The sequence below is a fragment of the Hemibagrus wyckioides genome, linkage group LG04, assembly GCF_019097595.1.
Source record: "Hemibagrus wyckioides isolate EC202008001 linkage group LG04, SWU_Hwy_1.0, whole genome shotgun sequence".
Lineage (NCBI taxonomy): Eukaryota > Metazoa > Chordata > Actinopteri > Siluriformes > Bagridae > Hemibagrus > Hemibagrus wyckioides.
In genome coordinates, this window is record NC_080713.1 from 22153166 (window position 1) to 22178698 (window position 25533).

The following is a 25533-nucleotide window of genomic DNA, read 5'->3' on the forward strand; positions in this document are numbered from 1 at the left end:
TAAGCTTAGGATTGAACTGAGGAACCTGGAGATGTTAGGTGGCAGTACTACACTCTGCACCAGCATGCCATCCAAGAGGGTATCTAGAGCAGTGGTGGATCAAACGGTTAAGGCTCTGAGTTGTTGATCTGAAGGTTAGGGTTCAAGCCCCCTCATTGCCATGTTGCCCTTGAGTAAGGTCCTTAATCCTCTCTGCTCCATGGACACTGTATCAAAGCTGACCGTCACTTCCTAATGCCATATTGTATTTGTGGCAAATAAATAAAGGCTTATCTGTAATCACAGAAGGTTCAATATCAAATCTAAAAAGTTAAGTGATTGTTGTTTTATAATATCTACCAGATATTCCGAAAAATCCTTGATATCAGCTCAAACGGAGAGAATTACCCAATCCAAACCCGAACAAACTGTGCTTTCAACTCAATCTAATTCAATTCTATACGTATAACTCTTTTTAACAATGGGCATTGTAAACAATTATATAAACTCAGGATATAAATATTAAATTTAGACAAATATCCCTAATGAGCAAGCCAGAGGTGACAATGGCAAGGAAAATCTCCCTGAGACAATAGCAACAGCAAACCTTGAGACTCAAAAGCAAACCCGTCCTCATCTGACATCTGAAAGTGTGATTATAAATCATTTCCCTTTCTATAACAGTGTACTGTATGGTCAAAAAGTGCAATTGTATAACCAGGAAATTCACTCGAGTCTTAACATGAAGTCTGCGGATCTGTTCACTGATGGAGACTTGAGTACAAAACCGTTCATGGTAATTGCAGTCCTGTAAGCTATCATAGCAATTGCAGTCGTAAGCCATCGCAGCAAAAGTGTTCGCATCAATTGCAGTCGAAAAGCTATCTTCATGGTTTCTAAGTGGTACCATCCACAGTAATCTCATGCATCTTTAGTCTATCCGTGTGAGGCCATCCTCAGCAGCAGCGAGTGGTCAATTGTCTGACCTTGTTTTATTCTCCCGGGCTTGTTATTGATTTAAACAGGATTTGATACAGCACAAAATTGTGGCTGTTTATTTTGTATATGCATAAACTCACTGATGTATTCAACTCAATAAATGCAGACAGCACCGTATTTGTGGGATATAGAGTTTTAACAGAACCACACAGAACTGACCATCTTTTTGATGTATAAGTATCTCCTTTTCAAATGACCAAAAGTAAATTTAATGGTTACCCAATTTTTGCATTATCAGCTTTGTCATTTGTTCATGCAAAAGCAAGCATATATTTAAAATAACACACACACACACTCACACACACACACACACACACACTGCATGTCACTGTGCAAGTACTTATAGACTGCTTTGTTCTACAGATGACAAAACTGCACTGTAGCCGAACAAGAAAATATTAAGAATAAATCTATGTGTATCATTGAAAGATCTTAACTAAATGAGGACAGAACATTTAATTAAATGCTCATTTGCACTGACCCAGTTTTTTTATAGCTTGTGATTTTCACTCACATACATTCTCCAAAATAGAGCTTGTTGCAATGCTAAATATTTCTACAGGCATGAAGCAAGTTTTCCTGTCGTTTTTTCTTCTCCCCCACTCACCTACAAGCACATTCCCAAACAAGACATTTGCTATGTTAGGATTGTGACCTCATTAACATTAATTAGTACAACTGGCCCTTGCATCCTCAAAGCAACACCTCAGAAAACAAGATGCACATCTGGTGGTACTCAAACTGACCTGGTTTTCTTGCATGGTCTTATAACTTTCACACACTCTGATCTGAAGTGACTCAAGCAGACCCCAACAATGCAGGCTTCTGTTTTAACAGTCCTGACTCCTGACGAAATCCTCACCTCTTCATTAAAACCTAAACACGGCTCGATCGAAATGAAAACTATGAGTAAAGAAAATGTAAGCTTTCAAGCGAGTCATCTGTTTCTAATGTTGATGTTCTGGTGTGGATTACAGCGAGGCATTACTGCAGAACTCGGTCTGACCCCATACCCTACACCCCGGGGGGAAACAATTTGCAATGACGTTAGGGTCAGGTGAAGAGAGTGCCTAAATGCAACAAGCCCGATTTTTAAGGTTTGTTTTCGATGCAAAATATCTTTTCTAGAAGAAAAATATCTTAAACAGACAAACACACATATCCAATGTCAAAATATGAAAAACAAGACATCGACATGCATCTGCAGCATATATCCCAGATCTATTCAACTTTACCGTGCTGAGGTAATCAAACAGACCACCATTAACCTTCAATGCTCAACTTAGCAATCCAGACAACTCGCTTATTTTAGCACATTACTCTTAATAAAACACTGCATTCTCAGCGAGCCTGTAAGCATTTTCTCTATCTCACAGTCTAAATGCTGAAATTCTTAAATAAAATAACCAGAAAAGTACAACAATGACCCAATTTAATAAATCATTTTCTCACTCAAAACATCACAGACATTAACACACAGTAAAACGTTTGAAAAAGAAGTTTAGTAAGACATGCTGAATCCAAACCATAAGCTGTCTTACCTGTAGTATCTGGACTGGAGGTAAGTGGAGCACACAGCTTTGGACACATGACTGGCAGAGCCGAAGTCGATGACTTTGACTCTGTAGGGTTGCCGAGCAGGATCCACCAGCATGATGTTCTCAGGCTTCAGGTCGGCATGAATCAGACCCAGACTCTTCAGCTTCATCAGCGCTGTAGCCACCTGCTGCAGAATGGGCCGGATGTACTTGAGGGGCAGTGGGCTGAACTTGTTCTGCTTGAGGAAGTCGTACAGGTTCTGCTCCAACATCTCAAAGACCAGGCACGTGTGGTTCTTGTGCTGGAAGCACTCGTACGCCCGAACAAAGTTGTAGTCATCCGCACTCTCTGTGCTAAGGCGTGCCAGGATGCTGACCTCGATCTGGCCCTGGCGCGCGTATGATGGGTGGTTCTTCAGGATCTTGATGGCCACAATCTCACTGGTACCACGCTTCCAGCACTTCACCACCTGCCCGAAAGTACCTCGGCCTAAGAACTCCAGCACCTCATATGTGTTGGTCATGGAGCACAGAACCTCATGCTGCAGGAGCTGATAGTCACCCTCGCTGTTGGCGCCACTGGTCTTGGATGTGGCTGTCGTGGAGGCGGTGGCCACGGTGCCTGTTGGGCCACTCTGGCCATTGTTCTGGAGCATCGGTGCTGCTGGAGGCTGCTGCAGCTCCTCCACCACGTGCACGCTGCTTCCGCTGCCGTTGTTGTTGTCTAACTCCTCACTCTTGCGCTTAAGCCCGCATCGCTGGTATGTATCCAGCAAGCTCACAGTGCTGCGGCGCGTCAGGTTGTGCCCTCCACTGCCACTGCCACTACTGCTTCCCGTGCTCCCCAGAAGCTGGCCGGCCACCCCAGATGTGCTACTCGCTGAGGCAACCACGATGTGGCCAGAGCTGGCAGGGAAGAGGAGAGCCTGCTCGTATGGCAAGGAGGAGTTGGTGACCTGGAGCGAGGCGGCGTTGAGGCCCACTGGGGCAGCAGACACGCTCTGCTTGCTGTTCTGACTGTAGACCTTGCTGTGCGTGCCGTACCCTGTCATATCCCAGTTGCAACTTTGCTCCACCTTCAGTTTCTTCACGCTAAAGAAGGCACTTGACTGGAGAGTGTGGGGGGAAAAGACTTGCACTTGCGAGGCCATACCTGAAGAACAACAGAAGGGATGGGGGGAGATACCAAGAAGAGTGAATTTGAGCCCGGCTTGAAGCTTGAGAGCAAAGCTTTAAATAAAAGCAGTACATGCCAAGACAGGCCAGAGTAAGAGTCCTGATGCTAATTTATTGCATAGATTCTTTGCCTTTCATATTTCTGTTCATCTCTAGCCAATAATGAGGTTAGACTCTAATGGTACAACTGTCTGCTTCAGGGCAGCAGCTGGTCAAGAATACCTCAAGATTAGTTTAAATCCAATAAACAGTCCTCCACAAAGTAAACCACAGAATGTGCGGTTGCTGTCTGCTAATTGATCTAAATCCCTTGTTTATGGGCTTGTGCAAGAAAATTAAGATAAATGTACTGTTTTTAAAGAGAATGCATGCACTGATTTGTGTATGCCTGGAGGAAAATGATGGATCGATGTAAAAATATTCTAAGATATGGTATTTCTTTATATGGGAGACCACAAGAGGAATGTGTGCTACTGATATATGTAGAGGAAATACCATTTCTATACAGCTCCCATAGGGATTTCTGTACAGCCTGATGTTCCATCATGTCAGGTCTTATCAAATCCAAGGCCTTAGAAAGAAGCAAGAGTCTAAAGGTATGACTGCAATTTCCTCTATAAGGACGACTGCTTGGTCCGTCCATGCGATGCGCTGCACTATTTACTTAAGGGCCAAGCACACAGCTTTTATAGACATATCAAGAAAAACAACCAAGGAACATTTGAACTGTAGCTTCACCTCAAATCCGAAATAAAAACACACAACAAAAGCAGAGCACTGGAGCTCCTGGGAACTCTCGGCTTCGGAATAAGCAGCGCTTCTCCAAGCAAACAACAGCCCAAATATAGCCCTCTCAAACTGCGCTGTTTGTAGCACTAAAATAATGATTACAGCACAAGCAGGATTACACAAAGGGGATGCAGCACTGCTCTACTTACAGATGCGCCAATGTGGACCAAATTAGTGGTCTGACAAATCAAAGGTACCTCCTGCGGATACCGTGAGTCATGCACACAACTCTCACACACCTGGAGAAACAGCTAACTGACACAGGAGCCTGCAGTATACAGCAGAAACACACACACATACATACACACACACTCACACCCAGACACAGCAGGAAGAATTCATATTGCATTAGGCAGCCCTTTTTTCCTCTTTCTGTTTTCTTGTGCCAGCAAGTCTGAATTATGCTAATCTATTACCTGCATGAATTGAATTAATTCATATTTCTGTGAGATGAATATACAAGTGATGCTCTAAAGCCTGCTCCCTCGTCTCCTGTAACTATAAACTATTCCACATCAGCGCTGACTCTGTGGCATAAAGACATGCTGATGAATTAAACACACGCTCGAGCGGTAGATTGTGCGTCCTGATTCTGACATGTGCAAACATTACACTTTTGTAAAATCGGGTTAAACATTTTTTTGTGAGTTTGTGAATACGATGCGGCAGCAGCATTTTTTCTCCGACTTGAAAGCATCGACACATTAAGCTTGGTCAGAGCAGAATTCAGCTGTATACTGGATATTTCAAACAATATGCTCTCTATATAATGCCTGGCCATGAAAGTAACCACTTTCCCGCTGCGGCTTACGAGAACATAAGGAATCTCACTCGGATGGAGGAATTCCTGGATGCAAGGACATTCCCAGGGCAGGAAACAGAGGGAGGATGCTTAGCAGGGTCACTTTGTCATTATTATGCATTTCTGAATTGTGCTGATAGCTACAGTTTCAAAACCAGCCTCCCGTTCGGGCACTCCCTTTCCCCCTGCTTTAATCGCACATCGCTTCTCCTCCTCTGCTTGTTCCTGCAGATGAGTGGTGTCATTTCTGACAGGCTCACCGATACTCCAGTCCTCTGCTCTTATCCTAAATGCCTGAGGATATTTCTGTTGCTTTTAAACTTGCACTCTACGTTGCATGCTTCTGCCTATATAGGCACTGAGATCTATGTTAGCATGCTGATGAAGCAAGTAAAGAAGCGCCTCTGCTAGAGCTATTAGGAGCATGGCCCTATATTAATCCCATAAACCACTGGGCTAGATGTCACTCATTGGATTATATTTTTCTCTGACAGGACTCCTCTAAAAATAAGTTGGACGTGATCGGTGGTGGTGGACGGCTGTGAGTACATCTCTGTGTGTTAGAAAGCCAGACTGTGGGGCATTAAGTCCATAGCCAAGGGGTCATCATCTGGTGAGCTGTGTTCCACATGAAGACCCAGAGCTGAAATATTTCAGAGGTGAACCGAGTACCTGAAAATATGCTCTTGCAGAGCCAGTAAACATATGAAACAAAAAACTGACTGCAATTCATTGACTCTGTTTTTCTAATCCAAACATGAAACCTACATGGTTTCTCTACCAGATCCTCTGTTGTGGTCATCCAATCACATGCATTTTTGTAAATTATTTAGCAGCAGTCAGCTTGTTTTAAAAAGAAAAAGCTCTGGATGAAAGAAATATTTAAAGACAACTGGACGGAGAAGCATGCTTTAATTCTGCACTTGGAGTTCAAAACAGATGTCAAAAGTGGCAACGTTAAGCACCACAACGAAACAAAACATAACCACTTATGTGTTCTCTTATTTATAGCCATATGCTAATTATCAGAGTTTAACCATTAAAAGATAACGTACAGTCACGATAGTTGTTCATTCAGACCTTTGTAAATAATTAATTTGATGTAACCGGACCTTTACATTTTTTTTTTAGTTAAATACCCCTGCTGTAGCTGGTTACAGAGAACATCCATGGAATTTGCACCAGTTGGCCAGTCTGGCAATCCGCTCCTCAAGGCATGTCACTTAGATTACCAGTGTTTAGCAAAACAAGCCTAGCTTCACTGGCTCCCCACTTTTCATCTACAGCAATTACCGATTGTTTAAGAAAGCTGTAAACGCTAAACCCCGTTCACAATGCCAGTCATCAGAAAGGAACCGGAGTTCATGTCCTCTCTCGATGGACTCGGGGAGTACACTTTTAAGACTTGCTTGTTACTCCGACACACCCTGTGTATAATGCTGATAAGTCAGTTCAAGTACAAATTGAGAGTTCACATAGCAAGAATCTTATCTCTTAACAGCATGCATCCGCAACAATGCGTTCGGTCCCATTTGACTTCAGTCTCTCAATGGTTAGTTATTCATAAGTGTTTATGGTTTGGACTACGACCACGTGCCCTCTGTTGACGCCGGGTTCTTTCTCACAGCCTGCATTGTATAACAAGTTTAAAACACAGCCAGTGAAGTTTATATGAATTTTTGAACTCTGTGGCAGGTATAAATCTGTTATGGTCTATTGTTTAAGCATACTGGAATGCAGGCATTTATCATACCTGACAAGAAATGCACTGTTTTAAGGCGCTGCCTCTGAGCATATTAGAGGACTATTTTCCTGCTCTTTCTTGCTGAAATAATAACGGTCAGTGATTTTGAGTTAGGTTATTTTTCTGTCAAGGACAGGCTAATCTGTCTTTTTTGGTGGGCTCGGGATCAAAAAGTCCACGTCTGACAGGAGATACAGAATTCAGAATACAGGACAGGGCTTTATGTGTGCCTGGTCTTTATGAGGCTCCATTATTGGCTCCTGTAACAACCTGCAGATAAACAGTCCTATAAAAAGAGCTATGACAAACTAACATATAAGAAACTTCTAAAATCCCTGCGCAGTTTTTCATGCCGCTCTCTGAAGAATATCCAGACAGCTACAAAGCGAGACCTTGATTTTGTCTGATATTCAGAGGCAGGTTATATAATAGCAGCGCTCGGTTTCAAATATATCATCTGTGTTAAACAGGACCCTGAAAAGTGACCATGGCACCCTGGACCAGTGACCATGGACCATGGAAAGCTCGCAGCACAAACAAGGACGGGGAGAAAAGTCACATGTTTGGATGAACGCATAAAGGAAGATTGGGCATCGCTGGTTAATAAATTGACCTGGACGTGTCTAGACAAAGAATAATCCCCTGTGGCTCAGAAAGATGGACAGCGTACTGTGCTAAGTAAAGGGAAGTCACTTCACAAAAGAGCTGTCTTTTTCTCTGTGGTCATCTCTATTCTTCAGAACTACTTTCCTCAGAATAATCTCCTCTGTTTTCTCTTGCTGTGCGCTCAACCTCATGAATCTATGAATTTATTAATCTTCAACCACATTAAAGTAGAACCCCAGAGAGAACTCTTTCCTGATGTTTTTTTCTTTTTCTTTTACAGAAACCGAAACTTCTATCAGGCTGAAACATGTGCTTGACAAAATGCTGTAGTAGAACCGATAAACATATGAAAAATAAAAAAAAAAACTGGCCAGAGTTCAGCGACTTTCTAAACACGAACCGTTTCTCTACCAGCTCCTCTGTTGCAGTTTATCAAGTCATGTGAATTGTAATTTATTTAACTGAATTAACTTAGCTCAGAAAGGGCAGCGTTTTTTTTTCCCTTTTACAGACTTTCAGAGATCGTTAAATTTACCAAGTCTGGTCTGATGAACTAACTGATGAGAAAAAAATGTTGAGAGACAGAATCTAACACGGATGAATGGATGAAGAAGTTATGTTTATTGTTAATCAGATGAGTCAAGGCAGTACTAGGACATTACAACCATAACTAAATCAAATGATCATTAAGTAAATATTAATGGTTAAACATTAAAAAGTAACTTATGACCTTTCAGTCAAAAGCTTTGTAAGCACATTTGATATATAAACATATCTTTTAATAGTGTATTCTTAAACAGTGTACTCTTCAGCCTCGAGGCTTACCTTCACTCACTTTTATTTACTTTTCCTCACACTGTTCAACTATACATCCGTCTCTCTCTCTCTCTCCTCATCCTCCCTTTCATGCCACCCTGCACATTCGTCACCTCTTCACCACTTTGCCCTTGCCCTTTTGTTCTTGTCTCTCTTCTCGTCTCCTTTTCTATATCAGCGACCCCGCTCAGCGCTCTCCTCTCTCCGGCGTCCCACACACCACATCCCCTACCCCCTCCTCCCCTTTCTCATCAAATGAAACTCTATAATTCCTGGGAGAACAGAGGCAGGGAATGTCTGCTCTTTGTCTCTCCCCATAAGAGTGTACATCTCTCGTCTTTGTGCGGTGAATGGACCGAGATTACACAAAGAAAGATTTAAGAGAGACTTACTAGGCTGCCCTGTTAGAGTGCTGACCTTTGTTCTTGTCCTTATCCAGCAGGCTGCTTTTGACCTCAGAGTTAATCATATTTAGAGATCACATACCAGCATATTATAGGCTCTCTGCATCTCTTGCTTTCTCCGAACCCCAATTGCGAACCAACGAGATCCATGAATTGGTTAAGAGCTTCCCGTAATGATTTGTGGCCACTATCTGTGCTATCTGAACCGAAAGGAGGCAAGCAGGCCGAGCAGCTGTGGCCGAAGAAGCAAAAGCCACTGACATGTGTTCCACTGGCCCCTGAGAAAGGAAAACAAACACGGCACTGTCACACGGCGCAGTGCCCTCTGCGCAGCCTGTTACTGACGGCTTTATCAGTCCTGTGTGTGTGCAAAAGAGAGGGAGGGGCCGTGCATCTGTGCGTGCAACTGACTTTCAGACATGGATGGGAAAGAATGTGAAAGAGTGCACGTATGAGGGTCCAGCATGACACATTTTCCATAACTCAGGAACTTCCCGGGTTCACAAGGTGCATCTTGAACAATCCTGATGAGCAGGAGCTGATAGAGACAGAGATGGCGCGAAAGGGCTGGGTTTTTTTTGAAATCCGAAAGCTGCCTCCAAAAGTTTCACTGATCCCGCCTGCTCAGTGCACCATTTCCACCTGTCCATAATATTGGCTCTATTTTAAAAAATACAAAGTAGTCATTTAGAAAGATCGTGGTCTTTCGTCGTCGTCTGAGCATGGGTCCCACAGGAACCCAATCTGGCCATTACTACACAACTGCTATAAAGATACCACACTGACAGATATCTCCAAACTATTTTCAAATATTCTATTGACTACATCACTGATTTATAAAACTTCCACTGCTTTACTTAACCTGGAAAACTTTGTTGTGTGTGTGTGTGTATTAGCGCTATCACTTATTATGTCTAAGGTGTAACTTCCTGATACATCCAGTTCAGTCCTCTGCACTTTCTGAAAGCAGACCGCTAAACATCCTTTATATAATTGCTCCAGCAGGACGTTCTAAATACAGAGACAGTCTTAGTTTAGCTCGATTCACACTGTTAGTTTCTCCTCTATAAGTAGCATTTATAAATTAATACGTCAAGACATTTCTCTTGCTGAGAACCCGACCGGTTGTGTCACCCGGTGATATGATCATATTATAGCACCATGAGTTTATTTACAGCAAACTACAAGCGTGATATGGTGATCAAGTGAGGCTTTATACCTGTTTTCGCCGTCTATAAAACGATCCAGAATCATGCTGTTTGGTTCAATTTGGACTTTTCCTTTATAACAGACTCCCAGTGATGACACTATAAACCAGAGCAACTACAGTTGTCCAACATTCTATAATTGGTTTGGTTTAAAATGGCATTTAAAATGGAAATTTTTCTTGTCCTGTTGATGCACTTCTAAAAAAAATAAAAAATAAATACTTCCATTTTTGCATTTGTATTTATGGGTGTTTACCGTCAAATGTTTATAATCTATTTACATACCGAGATGTCCTAGAATGGATGTGTGGGAGTGTGTGGGTGTGTGGGTCTGCGTGTGTGATAGAGAGAGAGAGAGAGAGAGACAGAGAGAAAGACAGAGACAGAGAGAGAGACATAGACAGAGAGAGTGTGTGTGTTGTGTTTCGCAGGTTTTTGCTGTGCAGGTTGGCACTTCAAAGAGCATAAAACTGAGCAGCTTGCCAGACTATAACCACAGAGCCACGGCACCAGAGCCAAGCCAGGGCAAATGAGAATAAGGCAATCTCACCACACACACACACACACACAGATACACACTGTTAGGCAGAACCACACAGATGCAAACTATGCCCTGCAGCAACAAGATGGGCATGATACAGCCCAAATTTACACTAACTCACTAAATCACATTACAATACATTCTATTACATTAGCACAAGGTTATGAAGGACTAAGGGAAAGTCTCATACACTGAGATATCATCATGGTTAGAGCATTCTGTGCTAAACAAAAGATATCCTGTAAAAAACAGTAAATAAATTCATTTCCTTCTTGCCTTAACATCATTATAGCAGTCTTCTGGTGGAGACAGCATTTCCTGTATAGCGTAATCTTTACACCGAGCCTGTCCTGGAGAATACCACAAAGATAAACAGACATGGAGAACCGCAGCCTTAACAAAAGCTGCTTCTTCATGATACAGATTGTATAAAAAAAAAAAAAACTAAAGGCACATGCTTGTATGCAAGTGTGTGTGTGTGTTTGTGTGTATCCATGAGTTCAAAGGTTCATGGAAAAAACAGGCTTCTTCACTTTCAGCCATGCATAATGCTTCAGTAAGCTCGACTCCCAGGAACAGCAATCCCACAAGTCCAATAAAGCTCCAGTGCCCCATGGAACACACACACACACACTCCATGAAGAAATATACGCACATAAGATATTTTATCACCCATCCTCACATAAAAAAAATGTTCAAATGTTAAATAAAAAGCCTAAATTCAGCATGCAGGTGCTACACTTCCACCAGTTCTCCTCCGGCCACTTAACTACAAAAAAGGAACTCGGCTTGTTGACTGCTATTATGCCAATTATCTGTAATTTAAAAGCCCATTTTCTTATGAAGAGTCCCGTAATCAGAGATTTTCCAACTTCAGTGACCAATGGCTATGATCAAAAAACCAAAACAACCGATTCTGTGATATATCACCCGAGTCTACAATACCTCGGTCCAATAAAAACCAAAGGGCAATTTGATTTGTGGATATTCTGACATTTTCTTAGGAGGCAAAAAAGGAATTACAGGCCTAGAAAGTACATACCACACACACACACACACACACACACACAACAAAGCAAAGGATTCAAAAAATGTATCAGCGACTCCATCAGAGCCTGTGTGCAGGAATTAATTGGTTTGGCAAAAAGCTGATGAACGACTTTGTGCGCGGTTTGTAAATTTTTATTCCCTTTATAAAAAGCAAATTGGATAACAAAAGACACCGTATTTTAAATGAGCACTACATGCTTTTTTTCCTTTAATCATCGTCAAAAGGAATAAGCAGTTGTAAGGCCGTGACCTTTAGGGATACAGGGAGGGGCGACTACGGCTGTTACGAGGCTGCTTTTCAGAGTAATAAGAAATATAACCCAGAGCATCTAGAGTAGCCACTAAAGAGCGTCCTATTCCGGTGTATGTGATATAAAGCCTCTCAGGATCGCACACCTCTACACAGGCTGTAGTCCTAACCCCCTAATCCAGCACCAGACACACCCTTATTGACAGAACATGTAATGCCTGATAGATTAGCTGGTACCTAGATAGATAGATGTGGCTCTGAGGGCAATCACGCCCAAATGACTGACTGACAGACCTGGTACTAATCCACACGTAATCATAAGCCTGGGAACATGCTCCAGTAGCCAGATGAGATCTGTCAAATAAATATATGTTGCTTCAGATCCATGAACAGACAGCGCTTGAAAGCACTTCACACACTAGTTTTTTTTTTCTTTTTTTCTTTATTTATATCACAAAGTTAATTCAGGTTATTGCCTTGAATATATTTAGCTGCGTGATCCAATGTCATTTATTCAGCACTTGAGCAAACACATAAGGACAGGCACTTCGTGAAGGTTAGCAGCAGAAATACATTTACAATTGAATTTCCTACTGTCAGAGGTTTCTCCAACAAAACACAATACATCAGTACTATTCATATCACCCATTCATTTTAACCAGAGATAATATTAGCATATTGTGTTTGGCAGCCTGGAAAACTCTTCACATGGAGATATTTTTATATATATATAATTCTATCTAGATCTGATTGAAATATTTTACTGTTGAGTCTTCAAGTGAATCAAATCGTATGCATTTTGAGATGCTCTTCTGCTCATCATGGTTGCACAGTGTGGTTATTTGAGTTATAGTAGCTGCTCCTTCAGCTCGAAACCTGTCTGGCAATTCTCCTCTGACCTCTCGCAAGTCTTTCCACCTGTAGAACTGATGGGTTTTTTCTTCTGCTTCTTTGCATCATTTCGTGTAATCTTTACAGACTGTTGCGCTCGAAATTCCCAGGATATCAGCAGTTTCTGAAAAACTTAAACCAGCTCTTTGAGCAACAACAGCAACATCCATGCCATGATCAAAGTCAGTGATCCGCGAATGAAGCTTGAGTAAGTGGCTGGTGTATGTCGTAACACCTGATTGCCCAGATCTTACCACATATTCTTAAAATCCACACAATTCAAGCAACCTCAGTAGTCACGACGAACAGCGATAGAGGGAACAAGCAACGACAAAAGCAAGTAGAAGAAGTGCACTATAGCGTAGGTTCATTTATTGTTTTATTTTGGAAGATGATTACGATGAGTACGAATCAAAAATTCATAACAACTGTCTCATTGGGTACAAACTGCCAGTTTCTGCTGTTTTGGAGAGCAAATGCCTTTATATATCCTGCTTCCAGGGGGTTCATTTATTTTACGGCAACTTTATGGCAACAGACCAAGAAGATCCTTCAGTCTGCGGTGGGTCGCATTCACTGCTCTACATGGTGCCGTGGTGTTCTCACAAAAACTTTACTCAGCTCATCAACTCAAGATTTTCATGACTGTATGGTACAACTTGCTAAATAGGACATTTGTGACATCAAATTTTATTTTATATTCATTTCATAGGTTTTTCCATTGCACATTACTAGTTTTCCGGAGCCCTAATTATGAAAATGGAATGACTGAATGATGTAAATTTATGTTTGATGATAATAAATAGTTGTGAATGAGAACTATTACACTGTTATATTGTAGTGCATACAATCATAGATATGAGACAGTGCACTTCTGTTAATGCTCACATCAAACATGAGAATGAGGAAAAAGTATGACCTTGCTGACTAACCGTATCAGGAGGGGTTGGTTTCAGACAGATTGATTTGAGTATTTCTGAAACTGCTGGGATTTTCACACACAGAAAGTGAGCAGCAGATTTACAGGCAGCAGATCTGTGACTTGAAGAGAGAGGTTAGAGGAAAATGGTTAAAGTGGGTGAGATAACCTGAAGGCTGTGATAACCAGTTTGTACAATTGTGGTGAGCAGAAAAGCAGCTCATATTGGCTAGCTCATTAAGCTATAATGATAACAGCACAAGGACACGTCAGGTTCCACCCCCTGAACTCAAGAACAGGGATCTGAGGCTAACTTAGGCACTGAAACTAGACAGTTGAATATTTTTTTCAAAATCTTTTCTTCTTTATAAGTCCAGTTTTGGTGAGCTTGTGGCCATAGCAGTCTCAGATCCTGTTCTTTTGTCATGACAGACCTACCACAAAAAAAAAAGTTTACAGGTAGACACTTTACCTCAATTACTAGCAACTGATGAGTGCAGATTACAGAAATGAACAACTTTCTGTCCTTATTGTCAACAACAAATCTGCAGCTCTAATCTTTATCAGCTGCTGACAACCCTATCCACGATGTAGACGAGATTTTGAAAAAAAAAAAATCTGGTGGTGTGTATCAGTGTGGATCTATTCAGCGTGAGAGTTCAGTGGTCAGAAAGCCGACTGGCCCGGACTGCTCGCTCAAATCTCACTTCACGCACTGGACATGTTTCTTAACCTTAAGAAATATAAACTTATTCTTGGCCTGCTTTTTGTGTTGCTGTCTGACTGCACATCTTTTCATTTAAGCGCAATACACCTTGACTACTCACAAAAACACACACACACACACTGTAAAATTGGTCACACAGCATCGGGAAATTCTGAAGCGCTGCAAAACCTGTCGGATTCGATCTGTCACCTGCCGAGCCAATTACAAAGCATACGGCACTCTTTCTAAAAACCTGTTTACTTTTGAACATTGACGAAACTTCTGCAGTGTTGAGGACACAGAGGTGAAGACACACACACACACAACACAAAACACACAACACACAGTCAATATGTATACTACTGATTAAGGTATTCAGGGGCGGACGCTCTGCACTCACACGCATAGCGTTTTGTGTGTTACCGGTGTTCACTTTTAATCTGCTGTAAACATTGAAATCAAACAGAGCTAGCACACAGGCAGCCATGCGTGGTGTTTCCCACCAGACTGACAAACTGCCCCCTACGCAGCACATACTCTCATACCCATAAACAGCATCAAAGCTGCACCTTGAAAAGTGCAACATTTTCTCACTTCTCTGTTGCACCACTGCTTTATCTCATCTTCCAACTGCATGCGTGTGCGTGTGTCATACATGTGTGCTCATGACATTTGGCTAAAAATAATCCAGGATGTGAACACCTCCCTCTTTCTCATCATGTTCGCTCAGTTCTACACTTCACACAGCATCTGTGTGAGCTCTAGACTCTCCCTGGACATGGCGGCAAGTCTCTGTCACACACTCGTAACATGTGAATCTCACTTCCACCAGGCTGAAGCCACAGAGAGTTCAAATTTACATTATTAATGGCAGCTGTCTGGGGTTTTAAGCTTGGCTTCTGATGTTGAAGCAGCAGTGTGTCAGAGGATGGATGGGGGGGGCAGAGCTGTATAAATAATCATATTTCACTTTTAAGTATTATTCTGGGCTTCGCAGGCTGCTTAATTAAACATAATCGACTGCAATGCATGTGAGCCTAGCGTTTATTCTTGCTGTTATTGCAAAAAAAAACACAACAGACTGATCAGAGTTGATTATTTCCTAATCACTGCATGTCCTATAGTGTTATCTTTCACTCATGTGGTTAAGTAAAGTTAAGTAGCCTTTATTTGTCACATATACATTACTGTACAGCAAAATTCTTTCTTCGCATATCATATTCTTGGAGGGTTGGGGTCAGAGCGCAAGGTCAGCCATGATACAGTGCCCCTGGAGCAGGGGGGAGTTGAGGCCCTTGCTCAAGGACCCAGCAGTGGCAGCTTGGTGGTGCTGGGGCTTGAACCCTGATTTTCCGATCAACAACCCAGTCATTCTAATCATTTCCTCAACATTCACTTCTTCAGCATGAAGACCTGCTCATGGTGGAAAACGTACTGACTCCAAAACTTCTATTTATAAATGTTAATTTCTTTAAAATGCTTCTGACCAATCAGGATTAATCAATGATGTAATGTAATCATAAGTAACTGATCTTAATGAGCTTAGCAAATATTAATAGAGCTCCTAGTTATAATTTTTAACTCTTGGTTTGGTTACAAACAGTGTTTCTTTGTTTTAAGAATTTACATTATATATCTAGTGGGTGGTATATCTTCCAATGTTGCCTTAGTATTGGACAGGATTGATGTTTTTCTCGGTTGTATTGTATTTGACTGATATTCTAATATCAGTATCTGGCTCCTGGCTAAAACCTGATTTGTCTATGATTTTGATTATTCTGGTCGTATTTCAGCATTTAAAGATCCAGACTAATCAGAATCAGAATGAATCAACCCTGGGCTGAGATCTACAATGTGAAAGAAAACCCTGATTTCTCATTCAGTTGATTAAATGCAATAAATCTTAGCACCACACATTAACACTCTTTTGTGTCTATAGATTTTGTTTCACTGCAGCATAATCCTGATTAGCATTTCAGTTATTATCCTGCATCATTGTATCATATCAAACGGAGAAGACAAATTAACCCGAGCACCTTTTATGTGGGTGATGACTCTGCAAGATTTTATCGACGGTGCCACTTGCACTCAAAGAGCCAGCCTTTCTTTCTTTGATTTCTCACAGCTATGCGTATCTTATCAGCACACAGGAAGAAGAGTGCAGGTGACAAATAAACTTCAGTCACACTAAACTGAACCTTCACCCTCTGGCTCCCACGCTCTCGCTGGCTCTCGCTCCTGAAGTTTGCAAGGCAAAGACAACATTCCCTGGGACAGCAAAGGCCACGCTTTTGTAACAAAAGGTCAGCACATGCCCTTTTTCCAAGGCAGCTACTCAGAGAGAGAGAGAGAGGGAGAGAGAGAGAGAGAGAGAGAGAGAGAGAAAGAGAGAGAGAAACACAGAAAGGTTGTTGGCTAGATTTAGTGTGCCTACAGCTGCCATGGCACATCAACTTAGATGGAGGAGAGACGAGATGGGTCAGGGCCTCCCATTCACGCGCCACAAGGATATCTTTTTTCTTCATAAAATGCATTTTGTGTACTCAAGGACAAGAGAAATTACATAAACAGAAGGAATAACACTTGCATTTACAATCCACCTTGACCCTTTCACAGAGCAAGCTTGAAGGCTCAGGACAAATCACAAAAACACAAGGGTAAATTCTGAAAAACACTCTATGAAAAGCATGGTCATCTTTATTTTTTAAAAGTTGACCCATAGCAACTTCTGTAGCAGATCCTGTGTTGTGGCTTTATCCATCTACATATATTTATTTAAATGAATCACCTGAAGATTAAATATGGATAAATGATTTTTGTCTGATGAAAGCAGAATGAGAAGTAGAGAAGTTCAAATCCGACATGTCTCATCTGTTTAGTCTGTGTGCTAGTCAAAAAAAAAAGGTCATGTCAAGCCCCTGAATCTTCTGAATCTTATTTGGAGCCACGCTAATGGTTAAGCATTACAATAGTAACTTCTGCTTGTTGCTTATTTTGTCTAAATGGAACTTCCCAAATGTTAGAGTTAAACACATCATCCTGCACTAGAACACACACCTCGAGTCGTGCACGAAGAGAAATAAGAAGCCCCCCTCTTACTAATTTCGGTCTCTCAGTCATGCCTGTTAAATGATGGATCAGATCTGTGTGTGGCCAGAGAACGTTCGCCAGAGGCATCGGAGCACAGAGTGAAGCTTGCCCTACTGCATCGGCAGAGACGGACATATTTTCCCAAAACCATCATTCATTACGAGGCTGAACGCAAACTCTGGTATTTTCTAGTGCACTATTTCTGCAACTGCAAACTTGAATACGGTTTAGATTCAGTTTAGCTCCAATTGAAAGGTTGAATACTGAGAATATAAACTGATGAGATCTGTGTGTGTATGTGTGTGTGTGTGTGTGAGTGAGTACATTTGTGGGAGCTGAGCAGTGATTATTGAGGTGTTTGCTCTTCATGCATGTCCAATTCTTTGAGCACTCCAGTCAATTGAAACTCTCTCTCTCTCTCTCTCTCTCTCTCTCCCTTTCCTCCTGGCACACAACAGAAACGGGGCAGACCGTTCGCTCTGCTCAGCTCCATCCGTCTGGGGCTTTGAAGTCCTTTGGTTATCGGCCAAGCATGTCACGTGTACGGCAACCATCAGTGAAGAGGCTGCACTTACCAAAATCTGGCTGATGGAGGGGAAAGAAACCCCCTACAGTCAGTGTGTGTGTGTGTGTGTGTGTGTGTGTGTGTGTGGACCATCAGCAGTCTGCTGCTCTCTTACATACACAGAAGAACAACCACACACCGTTTTTTGACTGGTTTATTTGTTTAAATAAAGAAAAGAGTGATGAATGTGATAAACGTCATCCCTATGCGGTTGTGTAAGAAGTTGGTGTATGCGAAGTATCACAAGTATCTGTGTAAAGAGTCGAGATGTGGGGCATTCTGGATATTCCAGCTAGCAAATCTTTACAGCTCTACAAAACCCACACGCCAAGGTTACTTCAAATTTACATTATGGAAATTCTGAGACAGTAAAAGAGTTTAAACACTATTCAAAGAGAAGCATATTATGCTGAAAGATCACATACTGCTTGGGTTTATATGCTATCGAGCTACATAACAACAAATGAAGTACACCGGGGATTACGTTTACATGGTGAATTAATTTTGCCAGATTGGACTTTCTATATTATTAAGCTCATGAAGTAGCGCTGTCAGGAGGATCAGTTAAGGACGCAAGTACAGGCACACAAGGACCTTTATTGTCGTAGCAAACGAGACAAAGACGTGATCCAAAAACGTAGTCAAAAACCAAGCAAAGATCAGGCGATGAATAAACAACACAAACTCTGTGTCACAAACGTGAAGGCAAACAAGATCAAACCAGAAAGACTAGCACTGAGTCAAAAGATTTGCTAACGACAACATGTAAATGTGTGTGTGTTCAGAGTCCTTATAAACAGTGAAAGTGTGCATGAAGGTGATCGAGTCCAGGTGTGTGTAATCAGTAGTCTTGTGAATGTGAATGTGAGAGAGTCTTGGGCGCGGGCCAGGTTTACGGGCCGCACAGGATTCTGGGAAGTGTAGTCAAACTCTGAATCCGGCGTCGACAACTTCATGACTTCATTTGACTCAGTAACTGAATCGAGGTTGAAATATATATATTTGTTTATCTTTATGACTCTTAAATCATTCATTTAAAACATGACTGACTGATTGTTCTGGATCTAAATATCATAATTGTGAAAATATATCCCTATGTATCCCGATATATTTCTGACATCACAGCCCAGTGGAGAAGACTCCGGTTCTAAATTGTCCTTGATTTATTTACCCTGCTTTTAATGAGTACAGTGGAAACATGTGTTAAAACAACCAGAATAAACCAAGTCAAACATTTCAAATAAATCTTAAGTAAGTAAATGTGCATTCTCCGTAACTGTATGTTACATTAAACAGAAATGGTGCAGGAGTGTAATATTTAGAACACTTGACCGCTTAGTTTAGAACTAAGGAAACATGCAATGATCATTTTTTCCATTTCAGCAGATTGCAGATTTCCCACTCATACAAGTAACCGTATAGTTTATATACTCTCCCCAGTGCACACCTACTCACAAGAGCGTAGCATGAAACTCTTTCTCTCTCTCTCTGTTTGAGCATGCAGTATTTTAAAGGCTGTCTTCTGTTTTTTTTCTCTTTTGCAGCACTTTCAGTTTTACATCCATCTTTCACACCAGTATAGGTGAAGCTTAAGGATGTTTCAGTGCAGCGCATGCATGAGGCTAATCTGCCACGTCTTGTCCTGATATTAAATTATGTCCCAATAAAGCAGCACGGCTGTTCTGCCAGGCCTGGCCATGCTGAAAGCCCTAAGCCAGGGGATATTGTGCAAAACAATAGGATTTAGGGCATGATGATGTGCCTGCAACAAGCTGGCATGGTATGGGGAAAAGAGGGGAGGATCTGCTGAAAGAGCAACAAAAGCACTGTGAGCCATCCTGGCCTGCCATTTCCATCCCATCACACACACACACAACACACACACACACCATCCCTGGGCTCAAAATCTGCACATCAAGCTGTCTGTAAATAAATGGGCCAAATCTTTGCTGACCAGCTATATCAGTGCTCATAAACAGGTCAATGTTTGAAGAACTGGAACGCAGCAGACTCCTAAGTTTAAACTTGTCATATTTATAACAGCAGCCTAAAAATAACTGCCTGAAGAAATCTTTGCATTTCTACTACCATTAACAGCAGCCCTTTCGTACCCACGCAGGCATCGTGTGTTGCTGTTTACATTTCGTCAGTCAGTGACTAGTGATATGAGTCGTGGTGGCAGTAACTATAGGTGTGAAGGCACAATGAATGGCGCCCTTCACGAAGGAGTAATTGCCATGTGATTATAGCCCAACAAATCCGGCTGCAGCAAAGCCCCCTTTCATTTCCCCTGGCTGACGGAACAATGCGGTGCAGAGAGACCCCGGCGTGAACCCATCTTCTCATATCTGATCAAAGGGAACATGCCAGTATGGACCCTGAAAATAAAAAAAAAAAGCACAGCCACTAGACCAGAATGACTTGAGCTAAGAAAAGGGTTATTTGTAATCACCTTAAAAGATCACTTTCATGCATGCCCTCTCTTCCTCCACTTCCTTTTGCTGCATTCTCACTTTTTCTTTTTCTTTTTTTTCCTTTACCACATCAGGTAGCACTGTATGGCTAAGCAGAAAGCCTTTCGATTAAAGACATTCACAATCACACATAGAAAAGCTGTGTGTGCTGCCCTGCCTGCAAATGCTGCATCATGGGAATTGGCCTTCAACTCGAAAACAAACAGTAGCCTGGCTAGAGGTTGGCTCGATCCTTTTGTCTTTCTGGATGACTGCAGAGCGCTGCTGAACTCACGCAAAGTGCATGAGATGGAGATGGAGATGTACGATCTGAAGATAAGCCGATGGTCTTCTGCTGTGAATAATAGGTTTCTCTTCACTGATACAAAGAGCAGAAGTTCACTGGGGTTGGGACAGAGCGTTTGGCTAGAATTGTATACTCAGGGGTGGACAAATCAGTAGCCCGGGCCACTTAGGACAAACACATTTCATGACAAAGCGATTGTTTGTTTTATTCACAGCTGTAAGGGATAAGTAAGTTTAACAACACTGCACATTACGCAAAATTCGTTCAAGGGAAATCTGTCATGTTACTCAACTGATTACTACAGGCAGTCAGATTGCAGTTAAACATAGAGAGTCTCTAGTTATAATCTTATAATGAACAATGAGTTTTTTTCTCAAGCGTGAATACACGATGTGCAAAGCCTTATTCTTTAATCAAAGTCTATATTAATGCACTTAACTAAGTAACTAGCCTAATCCCCAGCAAACAAAACACAGGACTGGGCAGCAACTTGTCAGGTAATAATTTTTAAGATCTACCTCTGATACTATGTACACATAATGTAGCATCTACTAGGATATTCATATCCTGGTATATTCTCAGGCAAAGGTGCAGGTTGAATCTTTTCGCCTTCAGGTCCACGGTGTGTGTCAGTAGGACGTAACCCCCATCACTGTAACCCAACAGCACCAGTGCACACCTGTGAGCCATTTCCCTTCAAACATCTGAAGGCTCAGATATCCCTCAGCCTTCAAAGGGCCATAAGTGAGACGTCGACAGCCTAATCACACTCAACTCTGGCCAGAGTGTCCATTTACAGAAGGCAAAAAAAAAAAAAAAGCCCAATGAAACTGTGCAACTCTGAAAGACGCCTAGTTTTTAGAACAGCGATGTGGACAGTGACGTTAGTTTGGGTATGAGGAATCGTCTGCAGTGCTTTCATACATCTTTTAACGTTTCCTTGTAATCACTACATGACTACAATATAAATGTGTGGTCATGACCTTGAAATGTGGGGATTTTCCTGCGCCCACAAATGGAAGACTTTAAAACAGTAAACGTTAGCTCATGTCGGCTGCAGAGCCTGAAACAGCTTTTTTTAAAAATCTGTACAGCAAAAAAAAAAAAAAAAAATCCCAGTGTAGAATGAACAGGAACAATGATGAATTAACTCGCGCTGCTCAGCTGGACTCGTATCAACACAATCATATCTTTGTGTTAATTCAAATTACCGTCAGGGATTTCTGTGTAAAACAAAGGAGCAAACAGTGCAGCTGTAATATTCCACGCATGATCAGTGAAGGCAGAGCAAACTGCAAATCACAACAAGATTGAACCTACAAAATTCTCTGCCCCATACAGCCCTGTCTGCTTGACCTAGTTGTATGCTATGTATTACCTTTTCTACGGCTTAAGACAAGTCATCCTGTTCCTCTCCACAGGCATTTATCAACATGTCACTATGGGTTATGAGGCCAGGCTCCTGGGCTCCTATGGAGCCAGATTACTCTTCCTTCTGGACACGGAGATCCAGGGTCTAAACCAGCACGAAAACCTCACGCTGAAGGAAAACAACACGACTGACCAGTGCAGCAAACATTCTGACTGATAGCTTTGAGACCAAAGCAATTAAGCCACAGCTGTCTTAAAATAACAAGAAAGTGTGAAGCACAATAAATAAGGCACAACTAAGCAGCGATGCTTCTAAAAAAAACCAAAGGCGGCAACTAACCAAAGAACAAAGAACCTCTCCGAATCACAATTACAATCAAAGAACCTCTTGCTTGCCTTTTAATTGGCCTGCAAAAACATTCACACATGAACGCAACAAATTCTACCAATTACACTACTTTTTACACAGCAATTAAGGTTCCAACTAAGCGTATTTTTGGGGGGGAAATCTAAAGGAGCTCTTTTTTATTGATCTTTATAAGTCAGATTCTCTCACTTCAGATAAGCTTCATTAGGCAAGCTGTTTCAGGTGTAATACATCTGAACCTCTGTTTAAGAAAACCAATTACCAGAGTTATATGCAAAACTCAACAGATCTGATGGATGGTGAACAGTGTTTTGAATCAAATTCTCTATATATCAATATCAACCATAATATCAAACATTCTGTGTGTGAAGAAAAACATCACCAGTACTCGCTTTATACAGGGGAATTTCAGTAGGTACAAGACAGGAATATATCATGAATGGAATGCCGGTCCATTGCAAGACTCCACACACAGAGCTAAAAAACCTATGCAGGCATGGGAAGAACATAATCCACAGGCAGCATGCTGAGCTCAGGGATCTGTATACGACGCCCGTGCTACATCCATCTAGCATCCTGAATCGACTTTTAGTCTGTCCTCTTTGTAGAAACGTCTAAAACATTGCTGTCCTATCTTATCAATCTTATCCGTAAAGGGCTGGCGTGGGCGCAGGTTTTTATTCTAATCAAGCAGGAAGCCACACCTATTTCCACCTGTTTATTCATTTGATTTTGGCTTTCAAAATACTATGAGGTGTGGCTTGTGTTTGGTTGGAATGAAAGCAAGGCCTTTTCTGGAAACTATTGCACAAACCCCGCCCTAAAGGGGGTCTACGTCAAAGCCAATGACAGAGTGTTTCCCTATCAGACAGGGCTCAGGAATCAGGAAAAAATCACATTTAAAGAAATGCTGCCTTCGAAAACAAAGCAGCTACATATTTTCCACACCGAAAACCATCAATCAGGAGAAGTCAACAAAACTAAAAAGTCATTATTTAGCGTGACAACCTTTTAGAAACGAATCAGTTTTATATTTCGGGCAGTTTTATAAGGAAAGTCACTGGAATGGTTTGTAAATATCTTTGCCACAATTCTTCTGGAGACGGTTGCACTTGCTTCTGTTTTGCAGCTGATCCCAGACGGCCAGCATTCATTTTTCTGTCTGTTTTCTATTATGTAATCCTGTATGCTCCGTCCATTCATTCTTATTCTTCTTAAAATGTTCCTTTTTAAACTAACCCATCAACGTCCCAAAGTAAACACAGAAACCATCATATTAGTATTTAAGACGTTGTTTACATACTGGTTTACTGGGTTACGCTGTCAGATTTCCTGCGTTGTTTCTTTTAAACATTTAAGTCATTAAAGTCTAGCGGAGACCTTTATTTCTCACTCTTTCAACTACATCACTTCCCTACTGCTTTCCATGTCGTTTTATTAAATAATGTACTGCTGAGTAAAATCTGTGGAGATGAATAACAGCTATATAACTGTGCTCTTCGATTAGATTGTCTGTTTTCAATCGAAACGTTAGATTGATGTTTAAATATTAGCAGGAATTTGTGGTTTTCGTGAAGCTCCATCGTTCACTTGCAAGCCATTCATTGAGCCTGCATTTACAATATTCAGACACAGAGTTAAATCTTTATAAGCATCTATTTAGTGTAAACACAGCTGAGCCAGACTAAAACAGACTGTGGCAAATATTTGAGTGTCAGTAGGCTGCATAATGACATGTAAAACATCGCTTTAGTAATTTTTTAAAACGGTTTCTATTTAAATCTATGATTTATATACTAATTATTATTAATACATAATTATTATTATAATTATTATAGTATACTAATTATTATTATTATTAATATTACTATTAGCAGTAGTAATAGCATTGTTATGTGTATATACTGTACACAGTATGAATTATTTGTCTACTAAATGACAAGAACTGATATACTTTTCTCATCGGTCTTTTGTTCCATGTAAATCAGCAATACCTGCATCTAACTTCGCTTTCAGTAAAACAGCTCCAGTTGTTCCTACAGATCAAGGTGACATGGTGCGTGCTCACTGGCCCCTGCAATAACTACTGTAAACATGCAGTATGTTCACAGACGGGTGTGATGAGGGTCAGAAGGTGAGAGGCTCCATGGCCTGCGTACTGTCTTTAAACTCGAAACTCATGACACTAAACTAATCCATCAGACTTCTGCGCATATATCCAACCCACGGGCAACCAACAATGCAGCTATGTTTTAATCATATCTCATGGGTGTGTCTAAGAGGGTCGATATCCCTAAATCAAAATCAACAGGTCCAGTTTCTGGATCTAGAAAGGAAATTTAATGACAAGAGGTGTAATGTTAACAACGTCGCTGTTACTTTTTCATATGGTAGCAATTAAGCTGAAGGAATCGATTTAAGGAAGCTAAAGGCAATGTCCTCACATTCGAAAACTTCTGAACCAAACCGAAAGAATGTGATCATGTGAAGCATCTTGAACTGGTTCACCTCCTACAGCTTCAGAAGCACTTGGCTTACACACATGATGAGGAACTAGAGCCAACACAGTCAGTTCTACAGCAGAATATTTCCAACCGGTATATCTGTCTACTGTTCTGTCTATAAATCTATCTGTATGTCTGGTTGAAACAAAATGATGTGCTTTAAATATCTTCAGATGTGGGGACAGGACTCACCTCCTACAGCTTCAGAAGCACATCACACAGTTTATTCTGGACTTCTGTAAAAAAAAAACATTCCCGAATGGGAAAAAAAAACAAACTTAAGAGACACATGAACGCCATATTGAGTATCGGAATCTGGGCTGATTCGTGCCTGAAACACTGGATGGCTATCAAATTGTCTTTGACATATTTGGGAATCTGATCCGCTGAGCTCTTTCATGAGGGGAAGAGGTGTGGTGGTGACTGACACAATACAGATCATACATGTGAATATAGGG

At 41.3% G+C, this 25533-nt stretch overlaps 1 protein-coding gene across 6 annotated transcripts in view; it reads right to left on the reverse strand.

Moving 5' to 3' along the window:
- Positions 1-25533, reverse strand: part of hipk2 (homeodomain interacting protein kinase 2) — an 87103-nt gene that overhangs the window by 59021 nt on the left and 2549 nt on the right. For 3 of the 6 annotated variants that reach the window (XM_058387398.1, XM_058387394.1, XM_058387393.1), the window contains exon 2: positions 2520-3669. In XM_058387398.1, the coding sequence (XP_058243381.1) occupies positions 2520-3669 (1150 nt within the window). Of the gene's footprint in view, positions 1-2519; positions 3670-8841; positions 9142-25267; positions 25288-25533 lie in introns of those variants that run through there. The other 3 variants (XM_058387397.1, XM_058387395.1, XM_058387396.1) reach the window with 3 other exon arrangements.